An 18,583-nucleotide genomic window follows, 5' to 3' on the forward strand; every position below is an offset into this window, starting at 1 on the left:
CTCGTCCATCAGATTGCCAGATGGAGAAGCGTGATTCGTCACTCCAGAGAATGCGTCTCCACTGCTCTAGAGTCCAGTGGCGGCGTGCTTTACACCACTGCATCCGACGCTTTGCATTGCACTTGGTGATGTATGGCTTGGATGCAGCTGCTCGGCCATGGAAACCCATTCCATGAAGCTCTCTACGCACTGTTCTTGAGCTAATCTGAAGGCCACATGAACTTTGGAGGTCTGTAGTGATTGACTCTGCAGAAAGTTGGCGACCTCTGCACACTATGTGCCTCAGCATCCGCTGACCCCGCTCTGTCATTTTACGTGGTCTACCACTTCGTGGCTGAGTTGCTGTCATTCCCAATTACTTCCACTTTGTTATAATACCACTGACAGTTGACTCTGGAATATTTAGTAGCGAGGAAATTTCACGACTGGACTTGTTGCACAGGTGGCATCCTATCACAGTACCACGCTGGGATTCACTGAGCTCCTGAGAGCGGCCCATTCTTTCACAAATGTTTGTAGAAGCAGTCTGCATGCCTAGGTACTTCATTTTATACACCTGTAACCATGGAAGTGATTAGAACACCTGAATTAAATTATTTGGATGGGTGAGCGAATACTTTTGGCAATATAGTGTATGTACGAAGTTCTGTGACTGTAGGTGAAATGGGGGTGCTACAGAGGCCGTCTTACACGGCCATTTTAAAGGGGGCACTACAGAGACCCCCCCCCCAGCAACTTTTGCCAGACCTAATGGCCAACGATTCTGATGTGTGTGCAAAATTTAATGAAATATTAAGCATGCCAAGTGCCTCAAAAACACCCAAATATTGGAAGAAAGGAATAATAACAATGAATGCATTGCCACAGCAATATGTACCAATTTTGGTGACTGTAGGTGAAAAAGGGGGTGCTACAGAGCCCCCCTTACATGCCCATTTTCAAATTCCTTGCCAATCAGACAAACGGTTTAGGAGGAGTTAGAAAAAAGTAGGTTTTTCAAAAAGTTCAAAATGCCAAAATTTATGAAAACGACCCAAAGAATCAGAGGAAAAAGGAATTTCCCCCATGGTTGTGGAAATATGAGCCAAAATGTAAAAGTGCTTATTATAATGGCACCTACAGTCAGATGGGTGTGCGTGTATGCGCATGAGTAGCGGTCGGGATTTGGGACCACCCTGCCAAGTTTGGTCTGTCTAGGACTAATGGTCTTCGCTGCCTATTTACTTTTAGGGCAGGAAAAAAAAATAATAATAATAAGAAAACCCTAACGGATACAATAGGGTTCCAGCACCTTCGGTGCTTGGCCCCCTAATAATAATCCTTAGAAGAACAATAGGGCCTCCGCACTTTCAGTGCTTGGGCCCTAATAATAATCCTTAGAAAAACAATAAATTAATAAATAAATTTTAAAAATTAAAAATTAAATAAATTGTCTTGATTCTTAAAAAGAAAAAAAAAGGGAGGCAAAGTGAAATCTTACAATAAACACTGCAATATAAATCATCTTTTACATTATTTTGTAATTGGTAATATGACACACACACACACACACACAAAAACCTGATGTATTCTATTAATAATTTGTCTATTTTAATAAATAAACATATGTCTATAGGCACATCCCAGTTTTAAATTTGAGGAAAGGTTAGCTGTCATCCTTTTAAAATTTGTATTTTGTATTAGTGTTAAGGTTTCAAACTTGTCATGTCCCTGAGTGGAATCGATTCCAAGCGCTGATTCCCAATGCCTCAGAATCCAAGATTTTTTGGAATCGACTCCCAGTTCTACCACTAGTGCCACCACTAGTAAATTGTTACATTTACTAATATTGTCTGTAAGAGCAATTATTATATAGCGCCAGAGACACAAGGTTAAGCCATTAAACATATAAATGGCTTACATATTGTTGTCTCTGCACATTAAGCTGGGATAGGAAAAAATATTATAACTTCGAAAAGTTACACATTTCAGATTTAAGCTTGGATCATGTGGAGAATATATTGGATCAATTATCTCTCTGTGATGAAGATCTTACCTGTTCCAAAGCGGGATGTGTAGTTTTCAATACCGGCCAGGTCAAGATAATGGTTTCTTCTCTCCAAGTTTTCATCTACACAATGCCGCTGGGAGCCTTGCTGGTTGTGGTGGCCGCCATGGTAACACCTAATATAACAGCACCATGTTGTTATGACTGCATCATTGCCTACTTTAATGGCAATTTTTTTTCAAATGTCATCTTTGACAAGCTCTTTTGAAGCACCGATGAAATAACTATAGTAGTTTTATGCAACAATGAAAGATACTAATGAGTGAAATTGACTGTACAGATAATGTGGCCTGTTGATAGTTTTTTTTAAGTACCTGAGGAAAGCTCTTGACTTTTTCTCTGAAGTCTTGAAGTCCCCAGTGCACTTTTCCCCCTTATGTCTGGGATGGGGAGTTTCTGGGTGAGACAGAAAGAGAAAGAGGGGGACTTTATCAAACAGAACTGTGTTGAGTTGCACAGCATCACACACACAGACACATACTGCAGCAGCTTTAAAGACTAACTGAAATAAAAAAGAAACCTTTTTCCCTGTTTTCTATTTACTTTGAGGTTTATAAAGAAGAAAAAACAACAATTCTTCATTTATTCTATTTTGAACCTCAGGCCTTATATATAAAAAAAAAAAAAAAAAAAAAAAAAACACAAACACAAACACTTGTGAATTTGCATGACGACAGCATCTGTTTTCAAAGAGTCTTCTCTTTCAAATACATGACAGGTATAAATAGCCCAAATAACAGCACTAAACAAACAGAAACAGTTCTCTTTCTGCAAAGTTCTTTCTTCTCATCATCACATAATTTTTTAACAAGTAACACATTTAGAAAGTTAGGCTAAATGTGGATTTATTTATTTTTCAAACAGCCAAAGAGAGTAATAGAGAAGAATTTTAGAAAATAATATGATAGTTTCCAAAAAGGTATGAGCTATGGAGGCTTGGATTCGTCTTCAATCTGTTATCATTCCTGCCTTTAACTATGAACTCAACATACAGGAGATACAATGACAGGAAAAGAGAGACAGGGCAGCACTTTGGTAGAGAACATAACAAGAACAGCATATATCAGAATAATTTCACCCTAATATGAAATTTCTACTCACCCTCCACCTGAAATCTGTATGACTTTCCTTTTTTTTTTTCAATGTAACACAAAAGGCTGAATGTTCAGGCAGCTCTATTGAAAAGTAAATGACACTGTCAAGCTTAAAAAATGACAAAAATACCATAAAAGTACAACTTACACATGCTGTATTTCAAGTCTTCTAAAGCCATAAGATAGCTTTCTGTAAGAGGTACACCAAAATATAAAGGTGTGTTGTGTTATTTGTGTAATACTAGAAGCAGAAAAGGCAACACAACAAGTTGACACATTGAGCTGAAAATAAAAAATAAAAATTAAAGTGTCACAAAGCCACAGTGTTTACACTCTCCTAGGAAGTCAACCTACAAACTTCTTTTTAATAGTTGTCTTAAGCTGAGATAGGAGGAAGTATGTTAACATCTAGAAAAATTACACACTTCACCTTTAAGGCCACGTCCACACTAATACGTTTTCATTTAAAAAAATCTTTTTTGGGGCCTGGGTAGCTCAGCGAGTATTGACGCTGACTACCATCCCTGGAGTCGTGAGTTCGAATCCAGGGCGTGCTGAGCGACTCCAGCCAGGTCTCCTAAGCAACCAAATTGGCCTGGTTGCTAGGGAGGGTAGAGTCACATGGGGTAAACTCCTTGTGGTTACCCCGTGATTAGTGGTTCTCGCTCTCAATGGGGCGCGTGGTAAGTTGTGTGTGGATCGCGGACTCACAGCACAGCATCCCATGCTGTGAGTCTCTGCGGTCTCGTGCACAGCGAGCCACGTGATAAGATGCGCGGATTGACTGTCTCAGAAGCGGAGGCAACTACAATTTGTCCTCCACCACCTGGATTGAGGCGAGCAATTGCATCACCACAAGGACCTACTAAGTAGTGGGAATTGGGCATTCCAAATTGGGAGAAAAGTTGATAAAAAAAAAAAAAAAACATCTTTTTCTCTACGTTTTTGCTTTCCGTCCACACTGACAGCATATTTGTCAGCGAAAACTGAGCTTTTAGAAAACGCTCTCCCAAGTGGATAAATTTGAAATGCCGTCTTCGCATTGTAGTGTGGACTGGGAAAATGTATATATCTAAAAACAATGACGTATTTGTTATCATGTGATGCAGTCATGTGATCCATTCCACCAAAACAATCAAGATGGCAGCCCATGTTATAGCGGTGCTGTTGTGCCTGATAATCACTTTGATAGCGTTGTTAAAGATAAATGTTACTTTGTTTAACATTCACATTGCATTCCTTCAAAGGCGATGGGAAGTTTACTCAGAATTAGTGTCCGGTGATGGAACACAAGGACAATTGAGTTTCAAACCGTACATGCAAAGGTGATTTTTGGCATGTGCAGAAGGGGATGTAAGCATTTTCATTCATTTCAGTGTGGACAAGCAACTTTTGGAAAATGCTTAAAAAGGAGCGTTTTGAACGCGAAAACGCCATTTTAAAATGTATCCGGATTAATGTAGACGTAGCCCAAGTTGTTATTCACAGAACATCTTGCCCTCTGCTCTAGCACTCAAATAATGTTCATGCTTCCACACATTCAAATCTGTCATGCTCATGATAAACACAAGGTCCAATAAAGTTTGTAAGCACTTTCCTCCCCACCATATTATATGGTGTTGAATGTGATTGATGTCTGGCTGTATTCAAACAAAAAAAGTCTTGCAAGTAGCATTGGCATGCCACATTTGAAAACGTCATGGTTACTTGTGTAACCTCCATTCCCTGATGGAGGGAACGAGACGTTGTGTCGATGTAGTGACACTAGGGGTCACTCTTGGGAACCCGAGACACCTCTGGTCTTTGATAAAAGGCCAATGAAAATTGGTGAGTGGTATTTGCATGCCACTCCCCCAGACATACGGGTATAAAAGGAGCTGGTATGCAACCACTCATTCAGGTTTTATGCTGAGGAGCTGATATAAGGTCCGGCCATTTCAGTGGGTAGTTCAGCGTTGTGGCAGGAGGGACACAACGTCTCATTCCCTCCATCAGGGAACGGAGGTTACACAAGTAACCATGATGTTCCCTATCTGTCACTCACTTGACGTTGTGTCGATGTAGTGACACTAGGGGTCCCTATATGAAACACCACAATTGGCTGAACTGTGTTACGTGAACTGGCGGTGTGTGGTGGGCAGACTACTGTGTGCCTCATAGCCAGCACACCAGGTCGACACGTAACCTCCCCCAACATATTTATGAGTGTCGAACAGCCCTTTTTGGGGACAAGTCGACTACCCAAAAGATAGAGACAGGCTTAACCCAGTCGTGGCCACTTTTCCCCTTCTTTTTTTCCATTCCCTAAAAAAGAAGGGGGATTATCGGACTGGGCCGCCAGGTCAAGTCGGGGGGTGTCCCTCCCAAGGGGAAGACACCGCAGAGACCACACCTCACCCAAAGAGAGGGGGGGATATTTAAGTGGAAAAATACATCACATGGTCTTTCCAACCATGTGGGGAGTCTTCAAGGTAGATCCTGCCCAATGGGGGAGGAGTTACTACAAACATGGAGACTGGGGCAGAGGGGATCTGCCCAAGGAAGATGCAGTTTGCCAACAGGGAAACGAATTAGCAGAAGATATATAAATCACATGGGGTTAGCCTTACAGGGAACCGCCACATGCGGAGCACCTACCCCAGAACAGGGCTCTTAGTTAGCGCGTGTACTGAGTCTCTCCGAAAACTCGACTGCCACAGGGCTCGGAGGAAGTCAACCAGGGAACAAAGTTTGTGAACACTACTGGGAATTAATGGCACACGTCTTCAGCTCCAAGGGAGGTGGAAGGCGCTATGTGCAAGCGATACACCCGGCCAGCTATCCCGGGCTTATCCACTTGTACTGCGTGCCACTACCTGGGATGCCACTACCTGGGATGAAACCGGTTCCACCCGGAGGTTGTAGAACCTTGCACAGTTGTTGGGTGTTGCCCAGCCCGCTGCTCTGCAAATGTCTGTTAGAGAGGCACCCCTGGCCAGGGCCCAGGGAGCCATTACACCCCTGGTAGAATGGGCTTGTAGCCCTACCGGGGGCGGCATATCCTAGGCGACATATGCCATAGTTATGGCGTCAATGAGCCAGTGGGCGATCCTCTGCTTGGAGACAGCGCTTCCTTTCTGCTGTGCACCAAAGCAGACAAAGAGCTGCTCAGAGATTCTAAAGCTATGCGTGCGATCCAAATAGATGCGTAAAGCGCACACCGGACACAGCGACGACAGGGCTGGGTCTGCCTCCTCCTGGGGCAGCGCTTGCAGGTTCACCACCTGGTTCCTAAAGGGGTGGTGGGAACCTTGGGCACATAGCCCAGTCAAGGTCTCAGGATCACGTGAGAGTAACCTGGACCGAACTCCAGGCACATTTCGCTGACAGAGAATGCTTGCAGGTCACCTACCCTCTTGATGGAAGTGAACGCAGTCAGGAGGGCAGTCTTCAAGGAGAGTGCCTTAAGCTCGGCTGACCTCAAAGGCTCAAAGGGGGCTCTCTGTAGACCCTGAAGAACTACAGAGAGGTCCGATGAAGGAACAAGGCGCGGTCTGGAGGGATTCAGCCTCCTGGCGCCTCTTAGGAACCTGATGATCAGGTCGTGTTTCCCTAAGGACTTACCTTCGACTGCGTTGTGGTGTGCTGCTATGGCGGCAACGTACACCTTCAAGGTGGAAGGGGACAGCCTCCCTTCCAACCTCTCCTGCAGGAAGGAAAGCACTGATCCGACTGCGCATCTCTGGGGGTCTTCCCGAAGGGAAGAACACCATTTAATGAACAGACGCCACTTAAAGGCATACAGGCACCTCGTAGAGGGGGCCCTAGCCTGAGTGATCGTGTTAGGTCTTCCGTGTCCCGTCCAGGGGCCAGACATGGAGATTCCAGAGGTCTGGGCGCGGGTGCCAGAGGGTGCCCCGTCCCTGAGAAAGAAGGTGCTTCCTCAGGGGAATTCGCCAGGGGGGAGCTGTCGCGAGGAGCGTGAGGTCCGAGCACCACGTCTGGGTGGGCCAGTAGGGTGCTACCAGGATGACCTGCTCCTCGTCCTCCCTGACCTTGCACAGGGTCTATACAAGTAGGCTCACTGGGGGAAACGCATATTTGCGCATGCCAGGGGGCCAGCTGTGTGCCAGCGTGTTTATGCCGAGGGGGTCTCGGAGCGGGCAGTGGGGAGGGTTCTTGAGAGGCGAACAGGTGCACCTGTGCCTGTCGAATCAACTCCAAGTCAGCTGGACCACCTGAGGATGGAGTCTCCACTCTCCCCTGAGAGTAACCTGTCGTGACAGCGTGTCCACTGTAGTGTTGAGGTTGCCCGGGATGTGAGTGGCTTGCAGCGACTTGAAGTGCTGCTGACTCCAGAGGAGGAGACGGCGGGCGAGTTGTGACATACAACGAGGCGCAGACCGCCTTGGGGTTGACATATGCTACCATCGTCATTTTGTCTGTCTAAACCAACATGTGCTTGCCCTGGATCAACGGCCGAAATCTCTGCAGGGCGAGCAGAATTGCCAACAACTCAAGGCAGTTGATGTGCCAATGCAGTCGCGGACCCGTCCAGAGGCCAGCGGCTGCGTGCCCATTGCAAACAGCGCCCCAGCCCGTTTTGGAGGCATCTGTCGTGACCACGATGCGCCTGGAGACCAGTTCTAAAGGAACACCTGCTCGTAGAAATGAGAGGTCGGTCCAAGGGCTGAAAAGACGGTGACAGACCGGTGTGATGGCCACGCTATGTGTCCCGTGGTGCCATGCCCATCTCGGGACTCGAGTCTGGAGCCAGTGCTGAAGCGGCCTCATATGCATCAAACCGAGTGGGGTGGCCACCGCCGAGGACGCCATATGCCCTAGGAGCCTCTGAGAAAGTTTCAGTGGAACCGCTGTTCTCTGTTTGAACGCCTTCAAACAGGCCAGCACCGACTTGGCATGCTCGTTCATAAGGCGCCATCAAGGAGACTGAGTCCAACTCCAAACCGAGAAAAGAGATGCTCTTAACCGGGAGGAGCTTGCTCTTTTCCCAGTTGACCCGAAGCCCTAGTCGGCTGAGGTGTGAGAGCACCAGGTCCCTGTGTGAGCACAACATGTCTCGAGAGTGAGCTAGGATTAGCCAGTCGTCGAGATAGTTGAGAATGCGAATGCCCACCTCCCTTAATGGGGCAAGGGCAGCCTCTGCAATCTTCGTAAAGACATGAGGAGACAGGGACAGGCCGAAAGGGAGGACTTTGTACTGATACGCCTGACCCTCGAACACGAACCGCAGGAAGGGTCTGTGTCAAGGAAGGATCGAAACGTGGAAGTATGCATCCTTCAGGTCTACCGCCGTGAACCAATCTTGATACCGGACGCTCGCCAGAATGCGTTTTTGCGTCAGCATCTTGAACGGGAGTCTGTGTAAAGCCTAGTTCAGTACTCACAGGTCCAAGATTGGCCGCAACCCACCGCCTTTTTTCGGTACGATGAGGTAGGGGCTGAAAAACCCCTTCATCTCAGCTGGAGGGACAGGTTCTATCGTGCCTTTCCATGGAGGGATCTCCGCGCAAGGTAGCAGCGTCTTCGTCCTTCACCAAGGTGAAGTGGACACCGCTGAACCTGGGCAAACGCCCGATGAAGTGAATCACGTAGCCGAGTCGGACGGTCTGGACCAGCCTTCGCGACGGATTGGAAAGCGCAAGCCATGCGTCCAAGTTCCGTGCAAGGTGGACCAAAGGGACAACGTCTTTGGACGTACCGGCAGGTGGGGCCTCGTGGCGGGGCAGAGCTCGAGGTGCCACACCAAGTTGTGGCCGTGCTGAGTCTAAGGACATCGAAGTACTTACCTGGCTCCTTGTGACCACCCCTGGAACAGCCTGGGACGGGGGAGGAAGAGACCTGTCCTCGTGACCCGTGGAGACTGTCACATCGGGGGCGGAGACCGCTGCTGGAGCGCCAAACCTGCCAAATAGAGTGGTGGACGGTGGTCATGATGATGGCCGTGCACACCGGATATGTGACTCAAGGAAAAGGAAACCACTCTTGCTGAGCTCTTGAGTACTGCAGCCACTTGGGCATGCAGCGCAATTAAATGCAAAAGGTAACAACAAGATGGAGAGATCTGCTTACCAACTCCAGAGCAGCGGGTTTCATTGTCCCTGGGTCGCCCGTCTCAAGGGCGCTTTGAAGCCTTTCACGGGTTCTGGGCAGCCACGAGACGGGTGGCGTCTGCTTCCTGCGGTGGGCTCCACGCCGGGGCCAGGCCGAAGGGGCGGGCTGCAGCGGAGCCGGTGCAGTCACCGCAGGGAGACACCCTTGGTGATGAGTAGACGGGGTGCGGGATCTTGAGCCACGCCGGGGCAGGATATGCCAGCTAGCATCTGTCTACAGCTCCACCATCGAGAACTGCTGGGCAAAGTCCTTGACGGTGTCGCCGAATAGGCCCGCCTGGGAAATGGAGGCAGCAAAGAACCATGTCTTGTCGGCCTCGCCCATCTCGAACAGGTTGAGCCAAAGGTGGCGCTCCTGTTGTCCAGCGGCACTGTAGGCCTTGGCCGTCAGAGATGACGTAAACCTACAGGCCTTGGACGGGGGCTTTGGGCACCCGCGCCAGGTGGCGGCGCTCTGCGGGCATAGGTGCACCGCGAGCGCCTTTATCCACCGGGGGATTGCCGAATAGCCCTTGGCCGCCCCACCATCGAGGGTAGTGAGGGTGGGGAAGCTGAAAAGATCGGGACCGGGCAGTAAAAAGTGCCTCCCATGACCTTGTCAGCTATTCATGCACTTCCGGGAAGAAAGGAACGGGGGCTTTGAGCGGCACCGCGAGCCCAGGAACCAATCACCGAGCCTCGAGGGTTCAGGGAAGAGCAGAGGGTTCCACTCTAGCCGACGCTCGCGGCTGCCCGGGAAAGCATGTAGTCATCTCCGCGTCAGCCTGTGACTGGGCAATCGTCCCCGAAGGGAGGAGCCCAGCTGAGGCTTCCGACTGGACGAGCCCGCTCTCCGATGCTGCGCTCGAGAGCTCATCACTTTCGCGGGCTCTGAATAAGAGGTCGAACTCGCCGTGAGACGAGCCGGCGGACTCATCCGGAAGCCCGATCGGGGCAGACGAGCGTGCTGGGGAATGGGAGGTCCGCGGGGGGATACCCGGCGGAGGCGGTCCCATTGGGGTCCCCAAATCGCCCCCAGTGCTAGCCGTGCTGGCCTCATACCCATGGGTAAAAGGACCGAGGGAGGGAGCCTCTGGGGTGGCTTGCTTTCTTACGAAGGCGAGCCGCGACCGCAACATTGCCATGGACATATCCTCGCAATGAGAACATGACCATCCACGAACGCTGTCTCCGCGTGAGCAGTGCCCAGACACGAAAGACAGTGATCGTGACCGTCAGAAGGCGAGAGATAACGAGCGCAACCAGGAATAACACACAATCGGAAAGCATCTTTAGAAAGACACGTCTTTAAAGAGACGTTCCGTGTGTGCCGCTCTTTTAGAGAAATATACTCTTTTAGAGAAATATACTCTTTTATTTCTGCCGAAGCGCCCAGGGGCATTCTCTGCAGTGCACCAGTGCAGAGGGGGGAGAAGCCGCTGAAATGCGCCGTCAGATCCAGCAGAGGTGAATGAACAGTTGTATTCAGCTCAGTGAGCGTGACCGTTCGGCTCTGAAGAGAAAATCTGAATGAGTGGTTGCATACCAGCTCCCTTTATACCCGTATGTCCGGGGAAGTGGCATGCAAATACCACTCGCCAATTTTCATTGGCCTTTTATCAAAGACCAGAGGTGTCTCGGGCTTCCAAGAGTGACCCCTAGTGTCACTACATCGACACAACTTCGAGTGAGTGACAGATAGGGAAGGTGGAATTCAAGATTTTGAGTAAAAAACAACTTCAGTTTTGGTCTGTTCCTCACACAAAGCTATCGAATGACTATCAGAAAAAACATGGAATGTAGTGCATTAATCATAAGGACTTCTTTGTCCTTTTTGGAGCCTGACAGTCCCAATTATTATTTAATTTAACTGTATGGAAAAGAACAGCGGAAACATTCTGCCAAAAAACTCCTTCTGTGGGCCACAAAATAAAGGAAGTCAGGTTTAGAATGAGTGCAAGTAGATTATTTTTTAATATAGGGTGAATTATCCCTGGGGCTCTCTTTTCATGGCTGCGCTAAGCGCAGTGCTACAAGAAACCATCTTGTGCTACGTCTTATCCAATTTTCTTGAGAACTCTAAGTCTAAGTGCTAAGGGCGTGGGTGGGAGCATTCGCACTATCTGTGGGTGTATGTTGTATGTTAATAAAGCACCGCAAATCACAATTCACTATTTTCCTGAGGAAAAAGGTAATTGCGATAAGACGTTTTTGAGGGGCACGTCTGTTTTCAGCGCAAAGTTTAAACTCAGTTCCTTCATTTGCACTTGAATATTCCACCAGCAGGTTCATATCTAAACTCTAAAATATAGTGGAACATCACATTTTGTCCCTGACAATCACTGGTTGTAGCCGTTATAAAACAAAACTTTAAGAGATTTGTGTAAAACATTTTAGAGTTCATAGTTTGTTTTCAAATATTATAATATTTACAATTGTATTTATGATCTAAATTGTACTAGTATTTTTCTATGTGTTGTCGTAGAATGATTTTTAAGTCACTGCAAAAGGGCCAGTGAAAGAATTTGGACACTTTTTTGAACACTTAATTATTTTTATTATATTTTTGTTTCGTTTGAAGTGTGATTTGAATTTAGAAAAATTTTTGGTTGAAGTTTTCTTTGTTTTTGTTTCTATAAATGAATTGAATTTTTAAAGCAAAATTGACCAGTAGAAGTGTGTGAAAAAAAAAAAAAGATCCCTCGATCCACAGCCTAACCTGAAAGGCCGATACAATCGCTGTAAATACTAGCCATGATTTGTGTGTCACTTGATCAGCATGATTAATAATACTTACATTCTCTATAATTTTAAAGGAGCCAACATACGATGGTTCAATAACCGTAGAAGAACCTCAGAATTAAATTGCACTTGACTAAGCCCATTAACACTTTGTGTGCACAATTTCACAAAATCCACCTGCGCCTAGACTTAGCACATGCTTGCATGAAAATACCAAAACTTCATGGCCATGCCCATTGACTTTGTGTGTATGACTTAAAGTATCGCGCTGTGCTTAGTGCTTTTAAAATAGGGCCCCTGATGTCTCCCCCCGATATCAGCTGTTTTCAGTCTTCAAAAGTCATTGATTTCCAAAGTATGCCATAATAAAGATCACTTCGTAAGTCTCCAATCTCTGTGGAGGAAAACAGCATTCTAGTGTGGAAGAGAGGCATAGCAAAATCAATGTGTTTTCAAAGAAAATATATTTGTGTGGAAGTGGCTTTCTCTTTACCTGTGTTGGTTTGAGTGCACTTCCTCCATCTCTGACTGGAGTCTGGGGCAACGGAGAGTTTTACTTTGAGGGTCTTACTGCTGCTGGGAGAGTGATTCACTGAATCGTCCACCACCTCATATATAGTGTGCAATAAACTGGTGATGTCCTGGAGGGAGAGAGGTAGGAAAACAAAGAGAGAGGGAGAAAAAGCGTGAAATTAATTTTTACTTTATTCTGTTTCACTGAGAGATCTTCATTGATACTATGTGGTCGATTACACTTTTGTATGCTGCAGAAGACTGTATGTAAGAAACGATAAGATACATGCATTATTCATTATTCATACACAGACATGTCTATAATGTGTTAATCAGTCTCCGTAGCCTTTTATCGACAACATTTAGCACACTCGAAATGTAGAGCAAGCATTAAGTTGAGGTAAACACAGTGAGAGAAATTGAAATAACTGAGTGAAAGATGGAGAGAGACAGGGTTGAAGACATAAAAGACACACAGTGAGTGGCATTCATTTATCATGTCCTATTAAGGCTGGGCTTTACCATGACAAAAGGCATCAGTCACTGTTATCATAGCACAGAGATCTCAGCTGACTTACCTCTCGCGTGACCTTGCCATTGTTATCAAAGTCATAAAGGGTGAAAGTCCACTCCTGCCTGTTATCTTCCTCTACTGATACAGCGCACTCCAACTCCTGATTAATTAACAACAATGGATATTCATTATATCAAAAGTAACATAAACATGCTGAAATATGCCCTGCGTTTGTAAGAGTAGGTGTGGGTGTGTGTGTGTGTGTGTGAGCTTTATACAGACCTCAAACTGTAGTCGTTTGTGTTGTCCAACTGGGGCAGACCCCTCAGTGTCCTGCATTCTTTCTTCCACACTGCAGCTGTCAGTCTTCTCAGGGGGAAGGGCCACTACAGAGGGACACACAGATTCAAATAACACAGAGGACACCTTTGAAGAAGTTCTCAAAGAACTCTCAAAACAATATATTTCATTCTCAGCAGTTAAAGGTTCCTTAGTGTGTGTGAGCAATGATAGATAGAGAGAGGGAGATGGGACAGAGTAAAGGGAGAATGACTAGGAAGCACCCAGCTATTTTCGGAACAAAAACTATTGCATCTCTACTATTGCAGTCCTGTCATATTACACTTGAGGCCCCCATAAAGACACACTGCCTAGAATTTAAAAATCAAAAGAACATATTGCAGTTATCTTTTCTATTCTTACCTTTTCAATTTTGGTTACAGTGCCTGGGAAGGTATTGATGGACATGTGGCACACACATAGCCCATGTCCACACTCCAAATCAGTTCAATTTACGGTGTAGCAGCAGCAATTTTCACAAATTATATTGCTTGAAAGCTGCTTTATAAAGAAGGTTGCCTTACAACCCCCAATAAGCAAGCCATAGGTGACAAACTCACTAAGATGCTTATGTGGGATGAGAAAAAAAATGTTGGGGAGAACCAAGACTCCATAGTTTTGTGTGAGAAACAGAGCAATATTTAAGTAGTTTAATTCAAGGCATGTGGTGCCATTGGTTCCTGCATGAGACGTTATGGTTTAAATATGCAGAAGTGCAAATGTGATTTGAGAGCTATGGCAGAGAGGGAGATTTTCAGTGAACATTGACTTTACTTTCACCTGCTCCTAAAAAAAAAAAAAAAAAAGCATAAGACTGGGAATAGTCCCATAAGTCATATGGACTACTTTTAAGGTGCTCATTTTTGGAGCTTGTGTGCCCATTCACTTCATAGTATGGAAAAGAGCAGTGTAAACATCTCCTCATGTGTTCCATGGCAGAAAGAAAGTCATACAGGTTTGGAATGTCATTAGGGAGATTACATGACAGAACATTCATTTTGTGGAAAATTAGCTATATGCCTGAATAAAGACATAAATATATTGGAAATTGTTAAAAAGGCATTAATTCAACAATCACAACCTAAGGCCAGACCATCTTATTTTTGTGTATGCCTGAAAATCATAACTAAATTCAGAGTGGGCCACTAAAAAAAGAAATAATCCCCAAATACCCAAATTTCCAAGGCAGTTTGTCTCATTGTGTATTGTGGGTAATAAGATGGAGATGTTTTAAACAAGAGGAGATCCAACACAGCTCAGAGGACATCGCTCAGCACCAGGCTGGGTCCTGCAGGCTAAATATCCCCCCACCCCCCACATTCTTCCCCGACCCAAATCCCTGTGCTTTGAAGTTCCATTCTCAAACCTTCTGGCACAGGATCAGTCCGTCTGTAAAACAGAATCTCTAATTAATTAAGCAAAGTCAAATCTGAAACAGTGTTTGTTGTTCAGGCCAAAAGGATAGGCAGACACAACAGTATCTCTCTCTCTCTCCTCTATATCTTCCTCTCTCTTTCTCTCTCTTATTCACTTCTCTGTTGATCCGCTCAGATCAAAGAGGACCTATTTTGTCCCTCTGCAGAGAGGCAAGGGAGGATGAAAAAAGAAAAGAAAAGCACCAGAGGATGAGAGCAGTTGTCCCAGGGAGCTTTTACAGGTTTTTTTTGGAAGGAAACAGCATCAGATCAGGGCTTTTGATCAGGGCCAGAGACTCAAAGGCAATGCTGAGCTCCAGGGCCAAAGCCTGCTTTCCAGCCAGCTCACAAAATACAGGAGGTGTTTATATAGAGGAATAACAAATGGCCACAAAGGAACTATATACACACACACACAAACACACAAAGGAAGTGCTAACACTCATAGTAATAGTCAAAGTCCTGCCCCACAGAGCGATGAGACTGGCTACAGAGGACCAGTGACAGAGCTTAAAAACTATGCGATACAGCACAGAGAATTGCTTGGGATTGTCCCAAAGTTTGCTTTGAATCTAAAGGTTCACCTAGAGTTCAGAATTAAACTGTGAGACAAGTGTTCAATAGCTAGAGTGGCTGTTCAGTACAGGCTGATGTGCAGTGAAATACTCAGCCACAAGCAGTAACACCAACTGTTATTGTTCAAAGTTGCTTAGTCAAAACTTCACATCCCAGTCTCCAAAAACTTACAAAAATTATCTAAATCCAAGATAAGAAATCTGAGCCCCACTCAGACTAATGTTATTAGATGGAATATCAACTTTGAAGTCTTTTCCCAAACATTAATGATGCAACCTTATTGCCATGCTATAAGCTGTGCTTAATTTGAACTATTTGGAGAGTAGGGCTGCAGCTAACAATTATTTTGATAATCGACTAATCTAGCTATTATTAGAACGATTATTCGACTATTCGGGTGATTATTGCAACGATTAATCATTAGCTCTTAACCGACCATTCAGCTTGTGCCCTGACTTAAAAGGTTGTATTAAACGTGCTTACTAACAATAAAGAGGACAAAATCATCTTTTAAAAATACCTCTAAATGACATTGACTGAATAAAAGGGGAAAAAAATACTTTTTATTATGTTTAATTCAGTAAAAATTTCACTACAAAAAAATCCTATTGTTATCAAGTGTTTTTGTCTTGTTCTCCATTTAAAAATGGTCTAAAAATCCTTAAAACAAGATACACTTACTTGAGAAGCACCATATAAAATATTTAGACTGCTTTAAGAGAATGTATCTTAACTATAAGTGCATTTTGTATATAAGTGTATTTTTTCACAAAAATATGCTTATATTCAAGATCTATTCTCTAAAAGCAAGTCTAAATATCTTATATGCTGCTTCTCAGGTGAATGCATCTTTTTTAAAAGGATTTTTAGATATTTTAAAATATTTGTATTTTTAATATTATATTCAACATTCTCAGATAACAATTTTTTCTTCTGCAGTATAGCTGTTAAAGTAAATGTACAATGTTTTAAAGGAGTTTTAGATATTTATATTGGAAAACAAGCCAAAACAAAAACAAATCAAAAACATATTTTGTTGCAGCATATAATGGGGCGAAGACTACCCTCTCTCACCTTCCTGTTCACTTCAATCCATCTTTAAAAAAAAAAAAAAAAAAAAAAAAAAAAACTAACTCAGAATCAGAATGAGCTTAATTAACATGTATGCATACACATACAAGGAATTTTTCTTGGTGGCAGATGCTTCAAGTGCACAAACAATGCAATAACAAGATCATTATCAACAAGAGATAATAATAAATAAAAAAATAGAATAAAAATAAAAAGCTAATAGAAAATATAAGTATATATAGAAATACACAATAAGACAGAATATATATATATATATATATTTGCATATCCTTGGAGAATTGGTAATATATGTACCATTTTTAAAGAAAACATGAGTGAGCAGGCAAAACACATTTCTTTTATTTCTTATTAGATTCATATTCAACTGTAGGTTATAACAGAATGGCACAATCATAAAACAAAACATGGCAACAAAGAAAAATCCCTGTTTGGACCCCTGTTCAAAAGTCTGCATACCCTTAGTTCTTAATACTGTGTATTGCCCCCTTTAGCATCAATGACAGCATGCAGTCTTTTGTAATAGTTGTCTATGAGGCCCCAAATTCTTGCAGGTGGTATAGCTGCCCATTCGTCTTGGCAAAATGCCTCCAGGTCATGCAAAGTCTTTGGTCGTCTTGCATGAACTGCACGTTTGAGATCTCCCCAGAGTGGCTTGATGATATTAAGGTCATTAGACTGTGATGGCCACTCCAGAACCTTCACCTTTTTCTGGTGTAACCACTGGAGGGTTAACTTGGCCTTGTGCTTAGGGTCATTGTCATGCTGGAAAGTCCAAGAGCGTCCCATGCGCAGCTTTTGTCCAGAAGAATGCAAATTGTCTGCCAGTATATTCTGATAATATGCTGCATTCATCTTGCCATCAATTTTCACAAGATTCCCCGTGCCTTTAGAGCTCACACACCCCCAAAACATCAGTGAGCCGCCACCACCACCATGCTTCACAGTGGGGATGGTATTCTTTTCACTATAGGCCTTCTTGACCCCTCTCCAAACATAGCGCTTATGGTTGTAACCATAAAGCTCTATTTTGGTCTCGTCACTCCAAATTACAGTGTGCCAGAAGCTGTGAGGCGTGTCAAGGTGTTGTCGGGCATATTGTAACTGGGCTTTTTTGTGGCATTGGCACAGTAAAGGCTTCTTTCTGGCAACTCGACCATGCAGCTCATTTTTGTTCAAGTATCGTCATATTGTGCTCCTTGAAACAACCACGCCGTCTTTTTCCAGAGCAGCCTGTATTTCTCCTGAGGTTACCTGTGGGTTTTTCTTTGTATCCTGAACAATTATTCTGGCAGTTGTGGCTGAAATCTCTCTTGGTCTACCTGACTGTGGCTTTATATCAAGAGATCCCCGAATTTTACACTTCTTAATAAGTGATTGAACAGTACTGACTGGTATTTTCCAAGGCTTTGGATATCTTTTTATATCCTTTTCCATCTTTATGATGTTCCATTACCTTGTTACGCAGGTCTTTTGACAGTTCTTTTCTGCTCCCCATGGCTCAGTATCTAGCCTGCTCAGTGAATCCACATGAGAGCTAACAAACTCATTGACTATTTATACACAGACACTAATTGCAATTTAAAAAGCCACAGGTGTGGGAAATAAACTTTTAATTGCCATTTAAACCTGTGTGTGTTACCTTGTGTTTCTGTAACAAGGCCAAACATTCAAGGGTATGTAAACTTTTGATCAGGGCCATTTGGGTGATTTCTGTTATCATTATGATTTAAAAAGGAGCCAAACAACTACGTGATAATAAATGGCTACATATCAAATCAAAAATCAAATCAAATCACTTTATTGTCACACAGCCATATACACAAGTGCAATGGTGTGTGAAATTCTTGGGTGCAGTTCCGATCAACATAGCAGTCGTGACAGTGATGAGACATACGCCAATCTACAATAAACATCAAATTAACACAACACAATTTAAACATCTGTTATACATAATTAAACTCGACTTAAAACATCAAATTAACACAGCACAATTTAAACATCTGTTATACATAATTAAACTCGACTTAAAACATCAAATTAACACAGCACAATTTAAACATCTGTTATACATAATTACACAACTTAAAACATCAAATTAACACAACACAATTTAAACATCTGTTATACACAATTACACTCAACAATATACAATAATAACA

General features: G+C 44.1%; 1 protein-coding gene across 2 annotated transcripts in view; it reads right to left on the minus strand.

Annotated features, from left to right (window-relative positions):
• LOC127444166 (protein naked cuticle homolog 1) overlaps window positions 1-18,583 on the minus strand; it is a 59,118-nt gene that overhangs the window by 5,621 nt on the left and 34,914 nt on the right. For both annotated transcript variants that reach the window (XM_051703412.1, XM_051703406.1), the window contains exons 5-9: window positions 13,285-13,388; window positions 13,067-13,162; window positions 12,469-12,616; window positions 2,362-2,443; window positions 2,036-2,163 (exon numbers count right to left, since the gene is read on the minus strand). In XM_051703412.1, the coding sequence (XP_051559372.1) occupies window positions 2,036-2,163; window positions 2,362-2,443; window positions 12,469-12,616; window positions 13,067-13,162; window positions 13,285-13,388 (558 nt within the window). The remainder of the gene's footprint in view (window positions 1-2,035; window positions 2,164-2,361; window positions 2,444-12,468; window positions 12,617-13,066; window positions 13,163-13,284; window positions 13,389-18,583) is intronic.

The sequence above is a fragment of the Myxocyprinus asiaticus genome, chromosome 1, assembly GCF_019703515.2.
Source record: "Myxocyprinus asiaticus isolate MX2 ecotype Aquarium Trade chromosome 1, UBuf_Myxa_2, whole genome shotgun sequence".
Taxonomy (NCBI): domain Eukaryota; kingdom Metazoa; phylum Chordata; class Actinopteri; order Cypriniformes; family Catostomidae; genus Myxocyprinus; species Myxocyprinus asiaticus.